The sequence below is a fragment of the Poecilia reticulata genome, chromosome 11 (genome assembly GCF_904066995.2).
Source record: "Poecilia reticulata chromosome 11, P_reticulata-male-v2, whole genome shotgun sequence".
Classification (NCBI taxonomy): domain Eukaryota; kingdom Metazoa; phylum Chordata; class Actinopteri; order Cyprinodontiformes; family Poeciliidae; genus Poecilia; species Poecilia reticulata.
Window position 1 is genome coordinate 24,613,262 of NC_088840.1, and position 12,270 is coordinate 24,625,531.

The following is a 12,270-nucleotide window of genomic DNA, read 5'->3' on the forward strand; positions in this document are numbered from 1 at the left end:
TTCATCCTTTGAAAAACAGCCCAATTTCTCCTGATAATCAAAGAATGACTGGAAGGCAATGATTTAACAAGCAGCTATTTGTTCTCATTATTTTGTGGTTTTTATCAAAGCTTGATTCATGCAGTTCTATTGAGAGATAGTCACCGTCTCCCTTAGCTGTTTACCGTTTAGTAATGCATGACTGGAAGCAGAAATGTAAAAAAAAATTAATAAATAACATTTTCCCACAGATCTTCAGGATCACTTACATTCTGCTCAGGTGGGAATCACGGCTATGACAACGATGTTGAGAGCATGCATGTAAGTAAAGAGCTCTCCTCCATTTTGGAAACCTGCCCACCTGACTTACAATGCATAGCAAATACAAAACAACTGAATTTTTTCTTTCTTTACAGGCAATGTTTCTCAGCTATGGACCAAAGTTTCAGCAAAAAACCTCCATTGAACCCTTTGCTAACATCGAGCTCTACAACTTAATGTGTGGTGAGCGTTTTATGTCTGAAAGAAAAAAAACATGACCAATAAAACTAAACCCAAATGTTAAATCTAAATCTGAAATGTAAACAGTTATTGTAAAAATGATTGTCTTGAAAAGCTAAGAAGCACCAAAAGACTTTTTTTCTTTTTTTCCCCACATTCCCAGATGTGCTAGAGATCTCTCCATATGACAACAACGGCACCCATGGCAGCATGAATCACGTTCTTAGCAAGACGTTTTACAACCCGACTCACCCTGAGGAGCAAAGTAAGCCGACTCAGTGCCCGTTCATCAGTCTAACTCCTGAAGACGAGCTGGGATGCGAATGCCCAGCCCTGGTGAGCATCATTTCATGGCTTCATGTTATAGAAGTTACCCGCTAGTAGTCTGGGGTGAGAAGAAATGAAAAATTAAAAACAAAACAACATTTAACTGTTCAAAAGTAAATTAATTTTAAGCCAAATCACAATGTTTCATTGGCAAACAACAATTAGAAGATTAAAGAAACTGTGGCATCATTTTAATCTTACAAGAGAAAATGGCTTGCTTCTGTTTTTGTGTTCTTGCGTATCTGATGCAGCCCTTATGGTTAAATATGTAGTCTCACAAATCATTGCTACAATTAGTGGCAGTTTTATTTTAATTTTATTTACTGATTTTTTTTTAAAGACTAAAATAATCCAAACTGCAAGATAGACTCAAAAAACACTATTTGGGAAAAACAGTATGCATTTCTTCTATTTCTGAATCAACCCACAGTGATGTTGCTTTTAAACAAATAAATACATTTAAAAAGTATGGTCCATTTCTGAGGTGCTCAAGCTGGTCTCTGTAATCATCACACCAGGAAGTTATTTTGATCCGTTTTCCTGGATCAGGATCCAGGAAAGAGAGACTGGCGACAGGTTTCACTCATGAAGTAAATGGAGAAAATGTGATGCACATTTGAGTAAAGTTCCCCGTGTGCATTGCAATACACTGGATCACACAGATTGTTATTTTTAAATGAACAATTTTATGGACTACTTATTTTTGGCTGAGAACACGGAACTTGTTGTTCCTTCAGATGGTTTTGCGGCACAGCGACCTCTCTGCAATCCACAGATATGCAGTCGTCTCCCTCTCCCTGTGGAGAACAAGAACACTCACTAAAAGCTGCATTATGGATTCTGTGTTAAATAAATGAACATCAACAGCTGTGCTTTCCATGTGACCCTCCACGGAAATTCTCCCCCCTGCATACGGCAGTGGAGAGGCACGGTGGAAGCGTCACGTCTGCTCTGCTGTCGTAAACACACATTGTTTTCCAGGAGTTGTAGTTTCCACTGTGGGGTGGGCGGGTATCGTCAGTCAGCTCGTCTCTGTGCGGTCCGTCTTGTTTTGTCCCAGTTTCTGCCTTCTGCCTCCAGCCGTGCGACCAGGAGTCTGTGTCCTGAACGTTTTAGCTTTCATATCTCAGGTAATTGTTTATGTGCAAAAGTTTTTAAAGGAAAAACAGTAAAAAAAAAAAAAAAAGATAGCAATAACATGCAATATGGATGTCCAATGACAAAGATCATAAAAAAGAGTACAGAAATCACACACATTAAAATAAAAAAAAAGTTAATATTCCCTTCCAGCCCCTTCACTTCAAAAATACAATATCTCACCAAGTATTTTTGTCTAGTTTCGAGTGCAAATATCTTATACTTTTGAATTAAGACAAAACTAACTTACAAGTGACTTTTCAGAATTGTTCCTTAATATTGATTTTAAAAAGTACTAGTTCCACTGGCAGATTCTTTCAGTTATAGTAAACTTTTCCCACCATATAAGTGAAATATTCTGCCTGTGGAACTCATACATTTGCATCAATGTTAAGAAGATATTTACTTAAAACAACATCTAATAACTATAGTTTACTGAAAAGCAACTTGTAAATTAGTATCAGATGCTTTGTGAAGGAAACGTCTGAACATATTCTATCATACAGGAAAAGAACACACAAGTTGAAAGCAGGATTAGGTCAGAAAACAATATGTCAAGCTTTGGAAATCTCTCAGAAGTAGAAAACCATCTGAAAATAGACAATGAAGTAAATGCAAACCAGCGGCAGTCCTAGCCTGTTTGGTGGCCTGGGTGAACTATGGGCGATAGACCGACACACACTAGTACACAAAAGGCCTCAAATTTTGCGGCTGTAGCATGACAACATGTGAAAAATCAACACATTGCTAATTTCTTTTTTAGGCAGCATCTATGCTGCCTTGATCAAGGCAATCCTTAAGGTAACTTATTCATCAATGATGAATCTTTGCATCAACATATTCTGATGCATGGAAAATTAGACAATCAGCCTTTTCAGACATTCACCTGAGTCATGAAGCACGTCACTATGGTAACTGGACAAAACAAACATAGGAGCGTGAGCTTGACCAGAAAAATAAAGTCTAGATGTTCCTGACTCCCTACTATGGGTTAAGATGAAATGATGTTTGCCTCTGCAATTTTCCAAACACACCTTAAAATGTAATGAATTTCTTCCACATATTTCTTCATCTCTCAAACCTGACCTAAACCCAGATCTACTGTATTGTTTCATATTCCAATATTGTACATTTTTCACTCAGACAGTAGCACATATACTGAAGGTCTTCTGCTGAATCCTGAGGTCCTTGAATGAACATGCCTTTGAAAAACAACATGTACCGTTTGTACTTGCTGACAGGTGTGCAACATTACAGCACTGATCTGTAAAACCCCTTTACATAGTAGAATGAAGTAGAAACTATTTGGAGAAAATGCTGACCAGTTTGGATGGAACTAAATCCAGGTTATGTGGGACTCTTTTGATAATGGTTCCATGGAAGTTCTGGAGTATTTAAAATATCATAATGAAACCCAATAACTCAAGACAGTCTCACCAATTCCATTGACATTTATGCACATTACATGTAATTTCCAACCATTTGAGTTTTTTTTTCTCCTTTTTATTCAAATGACTGAAAATACACCTACAATTTCCAGCATCTAAGATAAATGTAATACTTTTAAGATAAAAAAGCTCTTTCTGGAAACAGCTGGCAGTGGAACTGACTAAACCCTCAGTAACACAGGAGCTACTTTGTTTATGGAGAGTTAGTCACAACTGAATGAATCTTGGCTTTCAGCGTCAGAAACAGCTTCTGTTTTTATAGAGAACAGCTGGAAAGTACATGGTTCACAACAGGGTAAAACTGGAAAGAAGGAAAATCATTTCGGAATGCCTTCTCTTTTGTCATTGTCAAAACATCTGGCTCATCAAAACCTCAGTGCTTCCTTCTTACATTATGCAATTCACTCTGTCAGCAGTATGTACTTTGTCAAATTCAGCACAATGAAATGAGAACATGTAAAACTGTCCTGCAAACACACAGATGTCTTATCTCTGAAAATCTTCAGCCTGTGTTCTTTGTGTTGTGAGAACATTGCATTTCTTTCTGTAATAGTTGTTTAATCTTTTACATTGTGCTGAAACTGAGAAGTAAACTAACTTCAACCTGTTTCCATTTGCAGACTGGACCTGAAATTAACAGCCGTTTGAACTTGACTTTAGAGGAAAGTAAGTGGCTTTGATAGGTCTTTGTTCAATCAATTCTGTAAATGCACTTAGTGTGTAATAAATAAGTACTCCATTTACTATTATTATTATTATTATAACATTCACTTACAATTGCATACCTTCTATTTACATGAACTAGGAATTTTCCAACTTGCACAAAATGCTGCCTGGTTAAATTAGACATGTTCTTTCAGGCAAGCGGAATAATTAAGCAATGACTCGCCAGCATTTCTGTCTAAACCTTGAGTTTACCAGGTCAAATATCATATTTGCATCTGCCCTCTTTTAGAATCTGCTTCAGAGAGGAAGCACACGCTGTTTGGTCGTCCCCAAATGCTGCAGCCTGACAGCGGTTATTGCGTCCTCCACCAAGAAGGATTCATCAGCGGCTACAGCCATGAAGTCCTCATGCCTCTCTGGAGCTCATTCACCATCGACAAACCTGTGAGTGTTTTGGTGAGCATGGCAAGTGGCAGAAAAGACACAATTTAATAAATGCTGCAGTTTTAAAGGTTCAAATCCAGTGCATGATTAATTGAAACTAAATCTCATTTGGATGCCTAACCTGCTTAAAAGAAATCTTATTTATTGAGCAGCTTTTATCAGGACATTTCTGCCGACTTGACACAGATGTGATCACTTCAGTCTTATGTGATTCATATATAGGAGTAAAACCCACAAGAGGAGTAATTGACTTTTGAAATACCAGACATTTATGGTATAAAACAAGCTTATTTAGCAAAAAAACAATATATTGCTGAGCTGATTAAATTATTGAAGAAAAAGCTGTGTAACTACCTCCCTCCTTCAAACTGACCATGGAGAGGAGAAGAACTTCTTTAAGTCTCAAGGCTTTGAAGCGTCACGTTTAAAGAGTCATTGAGTTCCAACCACTTGAGCCCAGACTTCAGACCACCCAGGAGCAAGAAATTTTACCCACTTTATTGTTTTACCACTAAAAGATTTACAGTCATTCAATGTTGTTTAATTACCTTCTTATGGTTATTTTCTTAGGAATCGTGTGAGCATACCTATAAAGTCTCCCGTTTTGGCCGGGAAACTACCATATTTTACCCCTCTGTCTCAGTGTGTGTCCATCTCCCATATTACCATTTTCCTGAAAATGACCCATCCCCACACCCCTCCCCTCGCTAGCGGATGGAGAAATATTTCCCATATTCTCAAGTCCAAAATTTGACCATTATTAAAAAGCAATAATCCAAGGGCAAAGTATTGGTTTGAACTTGCTTTAGGGTTTGATTTGTTTAAATAATGACTAAACCATAACTTTTCCTTTTCTTTAGACCAACTTGGACCCATTACCACCAGTAATGTCCAACTGTTTGAGGGCTGATGTGAGATTGCCAGAACACCAGAGCCCCAGATGTGATCAGTTTGAAGCAGCTAGCAATTTGACTCATGCTTTCCTGTACCCACCAAGTATGTTTAAACAACTATCGAAATAAAAGCTCACTGTACTTCATTACACATAAGGCAGACTATGAAAACCACTGTCAAAAACCATTATATATTTTAGTTCCACAACTTTCGCAGGGCCAAATAACTAGTAGTCATTCGTGCCTGCTTAGAACACCCAAAGGATGAAATAGCTTAACTAGTGGTTTTTGAGCATTTCCAGCCCAGTAGGAGTTAACATCTTAAACCTTCAGTCCTCAATTAGCTGCACTGGTCTGGCACACAATTTGGAAAATTTTAAATTCCCATTGTGGTGAATGAGTGATTACAGAAAATGGACTAATTAAGATAAAGAGCTGTTGCAGGATTTAGGTTTCTGTTTTTGTTGTCGTTGTTAATTTAGTCCCCCTGTCTGCCTGTCTTTCCCTTAATTGTCTCCAGCTGTCTCTTGTTACTCGGATTACTTCTCTGTGTATTTATACTCACCTGTGTGTTTCCCTGTCGATCCTAGTTGTTATTGTGTCTTTAGTCATGTGCCTTCCCAGTGCTACCAGTGTGTTTGAGTTCCTAGCCTCATCATTCACCTGTGCTGCCAGGCTTTTTTGTTCTCCTTCATGTATATCATTAAAATTGTCATTTCTCACAACAACCTGAGTCGACCGCCATCAATCCTCACCTCAAAGCCACCATTTCATGACAGCTGTAATGTTTAACATTATATATGAAACGTTAGAAGCAAAGAATTGATTGCTTATTTTTATGCTTTTACAGACCTAAGTATAACGGAGGAACAGCAGTACGATGCCTTAATAATGAGCAATGTTGCCCCGATGTACCCTGCATTTAAGAGTAAGTTTGGGTTTGTTTCTTCTAAGCCAGAAAAAAGATTTTCTTCTAAAAGCATTATATTAAGTTAGTTTTTACTCTAGACATCAAAGTCAACAAATCCTTGTTAAACTGCCAGGGTTTGGTGATTATAAGAAATAAAGTATTTCAACACTTTTTCTGCCTTTAATGTGACACATTATAGTGAAAGCCGTAATGCTCCACTTGTGAAAATAAGTCTGTTGGGCTTCTCCTTGGCACTCAAACAGTAATTTTGATTCCACACTAAAAAAGAAAAGCTGAACTTTATTTTGTGATTGAGGGCATGTATGACCTAAAGAACAATGACCACTAGAATTAAACCAACAGGTTATTATGATCGACATTAGATTATTTTAGCTTTTTTCTTTGTCACAGTTGGAAAACGTTTAATCTTCGTTAAACACAGTGCAGTGTGAAAATGAATCACAGTAGCTGAAAATGCTATTGACATTTTAGTCTCCAATCAAATCGAGTCTACCAAACTATCATGTGTGGAAACACCCTAATTAATCTCGGCTCATTTTTTACCTCACAAAAACCAGGCAATTGGCAAAAGACTTTATATCCACTTTACTTGTGTTTATTTGAACATGTTTCTTTTTTGTTTTTTTTCTCAGGGATTTGGGATTACCTCCACAACACTTTGTTAAAGAAATATGCTTCCATATACAATGGCATTAATGTGGTGACTGGACCAGTCTTTGATTACAATTATGATGGCAGATATGACTCTACAGAGCAGATGCAGTTGTAAGTGTCATTTCTCTGATGGGATGTATCATCTAACATGTCTCATTTACTTGAAAATGATTAAATAAAATAAACTGATTTGGGGAACAGAATGTTGTAAATGCAGACAAAAAATACACTTTTATATTGGACTGTTTGTCATGAAACCAGCCAGCTGTGAAGTCATGGGTTTGATCATCTGAAATGTGGTATGCATTCACACAAATGAGAAATACGCTGGCCTTGCACAACATGAGAGTCCTTTTGTAGTGATTCTGGTGTTTTCTTTAATGTTTACAGCTAAATATGACCAAAGTATCTGTAGTATATCTTGGGTAGATATAATCAGATTCTAATTTTTCATTTCCATCAGTACTGAGGTAACTGTTTAAGTCTTAATCTTGTTTGTGCTGGACTTTGAATCTAATGACATGCTCATCAAGTTTCTCTAAATCTGTGGTAAATATTACCACAGATTTATTTTTATGCTTTTACAGATCTAAGTATAACAGAGGAACAGCAGTACTCTATGAGGCTGTTCATAGAGTTTAACAGCTTCACATGTAACCCATGTGAGGCTGGAAAAGGAGGCTCTGATTTACTGGAATGTGATCAGTAGTATGATTCAAAATGAACTGGAAGAACTTTTCTGGCTGTTAAACTCATGAAACCAAGGAAGTGGTTTGTGTAATAGCTGAATATTTTCCTGTGCAACTCTAGGTTTGTACCTGGAACCAACATATCGATCCCCACTCATTACTTTGTGGTGTTAACAAGCTGCAAGAACGCAGGACAGCCAGTGAGCGCTTGTGGTGGTGAACTGCAGACTGCATCTTTCCTCCTTCCCCACAGAGCTGACAACACGGAAAGATGCAAAGTAAGACTGAATCCACAGTGATCCCTTAATTTCAGTGGTCCAAAACTGCATGCAGTGGCCTGAAACGTTTACATACTTCTCTTGTCCTACACACTTGAATTTAATAGTGAAACTGCTGCTCTAGCATGCAGTCAAGTTCTACAGAGCTCTGCCAATGAGCTTATATTGGAGTCAGGTGTGCTGAAGCAGCAAGTCATCTAAAATTGCACTGTCTGGCCCTTGAGGACTGGAGTCTGAAATCACTGCTATTAAATATTCACTGTATTCTGGCTACCTTTCTGTTTGCAGGCTTCTTTTGTCCAAACGCACCCACTGGGCGAGACAAGGGAACCAGAACTTTATTGCTATCCGTTTTCATGTTTGAAAAAAAACCCAAAACAAAAAAATGTGCACAAGCTGTTACTTGGTGAAATACCTTAGGTCAGTGGTTCTTAACCTGGGTTTGATCGAACCCCAGGGGTTCGGTGAGTCGGTCTCGGGGGTTCGGTGGAGCCTCTGCCGAGGAGGTAAAGACACACTTGTGTAAAGTCGTGATGACGCCCCGCTTTGCCATCACTTGCTACAGAGGATCACGTTACATTGCTTAGCCAATCAGTGCTCCGTAGTCGCATCTTTTCGGGCCTGCTACTGCCTCTAGTGGCGTGGGGGTGGTAACACAACTAATATAATTACATTACTACATCAGAATACGGCAAAGTCTTTATTATTTATTATTAATTTTTCATTCTCTTAAGAATGTAGAGCTAATTAAATGATCTAAACAAGACCTTAAAGTGGTTCCAGTTTCTCTCGATGTCCAACCTGTTGAAATTGTGGAAAATTTTAAATAGCTTGGGTCGTTCCTGGACAGTCAGCTCAACTTTGCTGAAAGCACTGACTGTATTTTGAAGAACTGTTCTCAGAGACTCTACCTTTTAAGAAGACTTGGTGATCTTGGGGTGACCCAACTAGACTCTAGTTAGGTCACCCCTATGTCTTGAATTTGGGGAAGGGGGGAAATCAGATTTTATTTATTACTACAGAAGGGTTCAGTGAATGCGCATATGAAACTGGTGGGTTCGGTACCTCAAAAAAGGTTAAGAACCACTGCCTTAGGAGAAACTGCTTCCCGTTGGTCCTGAACAAAGAGTTGTCTTGCCTCATTGTGTAATGTTGTTTTTACTGAATGCTGAAACTGTGGAGGGGTAAAGCTGACAAAGAAAAAACAGCAATGTTACATGCTAACTAGGGAGTTCATTGTTTTCAAAGACATAACTTTTAACTCCAGCTTTCCCCGTTTTGAACAAGCAAAAATCTAAGTGAGCTTTTTGTAGAATTCTCATCCTGGCTTCCTTGTCTAGATGTTGCCATCATTTCTGCTATTTGTTTCAATTCACACCTGAATACGAACTTTTTTTGTAAAAAACAGAATGAGATTTTTTTTTAAATAGAAAAATAGAGAGTGGGACAACGACACAACACATTAACATGCAGCCTCCTCCAAATTTCCACTGACAACTGTGTTTAATCACGGTGCATCTCAAACATAAGTTATTGATTGAGTCTTGTCCCACCACAGCGCGTCTTGCAGGGTTTCACATAGCATTAAATAATAGAGAGCTGGGAACATGAGCAGGCATGATTATAATAAGCATCTGGCATAGATTTAGGTCAATATTTGACCATCCTTCTTGGCAGAATAGTAAAATTCATTTGAATTAATTGGTTGCCTGGGTTGAGGTTGGAATCTTGGTAAGGCCATTCCAAAAGCTTGATATTTTTTGTGTGTTTGGGATTACTACCCTATTGACAGTAATGCCAATTTTTATTTGTGTTGCAATCCAATTAGGAAGCCTAGTTTGAGAATGATCTTATATTACAGTCAGTGAAATCAGCAAAGCAGTGTTCTGAAGTTTGAAAACTTCACATTGACTTCATTCACGCAAATCAGTCTTTATCTTATCAAACTAGTCTCTGCAAACAGATACAGGTGTATCTAGATATTTAAGCCTGTATGTACAATCTTTGTCTTTTTTCTTTACCAGGTCAAAAATAGATCCAATTAATCATTAAAAGTCAATAACTAATATAACACATTTTTCCATAATGAGTTAATGTACATCTCTGAACTGTGTAATCAACCTGCTTGATTTTATTCTGAGAAAATATATTTTAATCCCCTTTTCCTTGTATTAACAGAGCGCAGAAGATGAATCCTTGTGGGTGGAAGATCACATCTGGTTTCACCAGTCAAGGGTCAGAGATGTCGAGTGGATCACAGGACTGGACTTTTATTCAGCCAGTAGTCGACCAGTTCCAGAACTGCTGATGATGAAGACCCGCCCCACAGCTGCAATTCAAAGAAAGCAGTGACCACTTCAATCAGAAACACACAAAAACATGTAGACAAACGTTTCAATGTCAGCTGTTAACTAAAAGCGCTTATCCAAGCAACTTTATTTATTTAACTTTCAGTTTTTTAATTTATTTAATTTTGTTTTTGAGTTCAGCCTATATTAAACCCAGTAACACGGGCCAGCAGGCTCCACAGACATTGTAACGTACCGCTCCTGTAAAACCAGCCACTGTCAAGATCTATAACTTTGTAAAAATAGTCTAACATGTAAAGTAAGATTTTTTCCTAATCCAGACTTGAAATTAAAATCAGGTTTATGTGGTTCTCAAATACGTTTATATTTATTTATATAGGATCCTCCTGAAACATGTTTGTTCACATTTATTCAGTTATTTGAGGCACCACAAAATTTGGGAAGTGTGTAGTTTCTGAACCAAGCCCCCAAATTTTCTCTTTATGATAAAATACCGCACCTGTCTTTATTGTGTAATTTTTAATCAGATTTTAATTAAACTATCAATTTTTAATCTTGTCTTAAGATCAACCATTATGTATCGCATAATATGCATCTTTCACTTTTAATTTAACAATTAAAACTTATATTGTAAAGATGACATTTAAACATTTTTTGAAAGGCATTTGTAACTAGTTCAGTGACATCATAACTCATGTTCATAAACCTGTCAACAGAGCAGACATAAACAAACCCTGTTTCAAATGCTGCCAAATTCACTGGATGCCAGAAGTTGAGGAAATAATTCTGGTTTCCCTTGTTTCTAGCTTGGCAATTGAAAGTGAGAATTGTTTTAGCCATGAAGAAACGTAAGGCTCTTTCAATAGATTTAGTCTTTGCTTAAATACTATTTGTATTTGATTTCATTTCTTTTCCCTAGTTAAAAGCTGGAAATTGTTTTGTTTTGTTGTTTTTAATTATCCTAATTGCTCCTTACCAATGAGCTGTACAACTTGCCAGAATTTAGATTTTATTTAATCTGTGATTCTAAACATTAACTGAGCCATTATATAAAAATCAAGACAAAGAATCAGCTGTTAAATTACAGAGTGAAGCTCAAGGTTTAAAGCTGAACTGTCAAATGTGCTCATCACAAATAGCCTGAAGCTTCTTTGTGGATGAAAACATGGCAGATAAGTAAAGACTGAAAGTTGCCTGAGGCAGACTGAGAGCATTTCATTAGGTTGTAACAGACTGAAACTTTGCCTAGCTTTGACAACTCTATATGGCGTAACATCAGAGTGACTTGAAAGTCTAGAGATGAATCAAAGGGTAGTGAGGTCGTCTGTCAAACATTCATCCCAGAGGAATGAATAATCTTCTTTCTGCCTATTTTTATTAAGTTTAAATGTGTGGAATACATTACTCCCTCATAAGCTGTGGATCTCTGCAGTTTCTCTGCAGTTTCCATGTGAATTTGAGTGGACGGCCATGTCTTGGTAAATTTCCACTTGTGCCATTCGCTTTCCATTTTTACATGATGAAAATTAACTTTGTGCTCTTTGACAAGTTCAGAACCAGTTATAAGAATTTTACAACCTTTTTTCCCACTACTACTCATTTGAAAAAACCTCTCCAGCTTTAAAAAAAGGCAGCTTGTTTATACTCAAATTCAACAACTTACTCGAGAGGTAAATTGTTGAATGCCACCCCCACAAATACTGCCCTGAGCAGTTGCCCATGTCATCCATATCAGAAACTGCCACTGAGTACACCAATTTTTACTGGTTTTTGTGAAACAATTTTCATATTCTTTGCAGTCATACACTACTTTTGTGTTAATCAGCTGGAAAAAATTTCAATTCCAATTTGAAATTTGGGACTGTCGTGATAAAAGATGGAAAAGGTAAGCAGGTATTAATACTCTTGCTTAGTGCCTAAGCGGGTTTATATTTGCACGACTGGCTGCCTTCCAGTCTTTGATGTTGCTTTTAAATAATTTTAGCAATAAATTATTAAATGTTAAGGTCTTCCT

At 37.4% G+C, this 12,270-nt stretch overlaps 1 protein-coding gene across 2 annotated transcripts in view; it reads left to right on the forward strand.

The window, feature by feature from the left end:
• LOC103472798 (venom phosphodiesterase 2) overlaps nt 1-10,809 on the forward strand; it is a 33,480-nt gene extending 22,671 nt beyond the window's left edge. Inside the window, exons 15-24 of one of the 2 annotated variants that reach the window (XM_081612308.1) lie at nt 231-300; nt 396-483; nt 644-816; nt 4,013-4,058; nt 4,348-4,502; nt 5,363-5,498; nt 6,246-6,323; nt 6,959-7,091; nt 7,791-7,947; nt 10,126-10,809. In XM_081612308.1, the coding sequence (XP_081468434.1) occupies nt 231-300; nt 396-483; nt 644-816; nt 4,013-4,058; nt 4,348-4,502; nt 5,363-5,498; nt 6,246-6,323; nt 6,959-7,091; nt 7,791-7,947; nt 10,126-10,299 (1,210 nt within the window). In that variant the 3' untranslated portion in view covers nt 10,300-10,809. The other variant, XM_081612309.1, reaches the window with a different exon arrangement.
• The last annotated feature ends 1,461 nt before the right edge of the window (nt 10,810-12,270 follow it).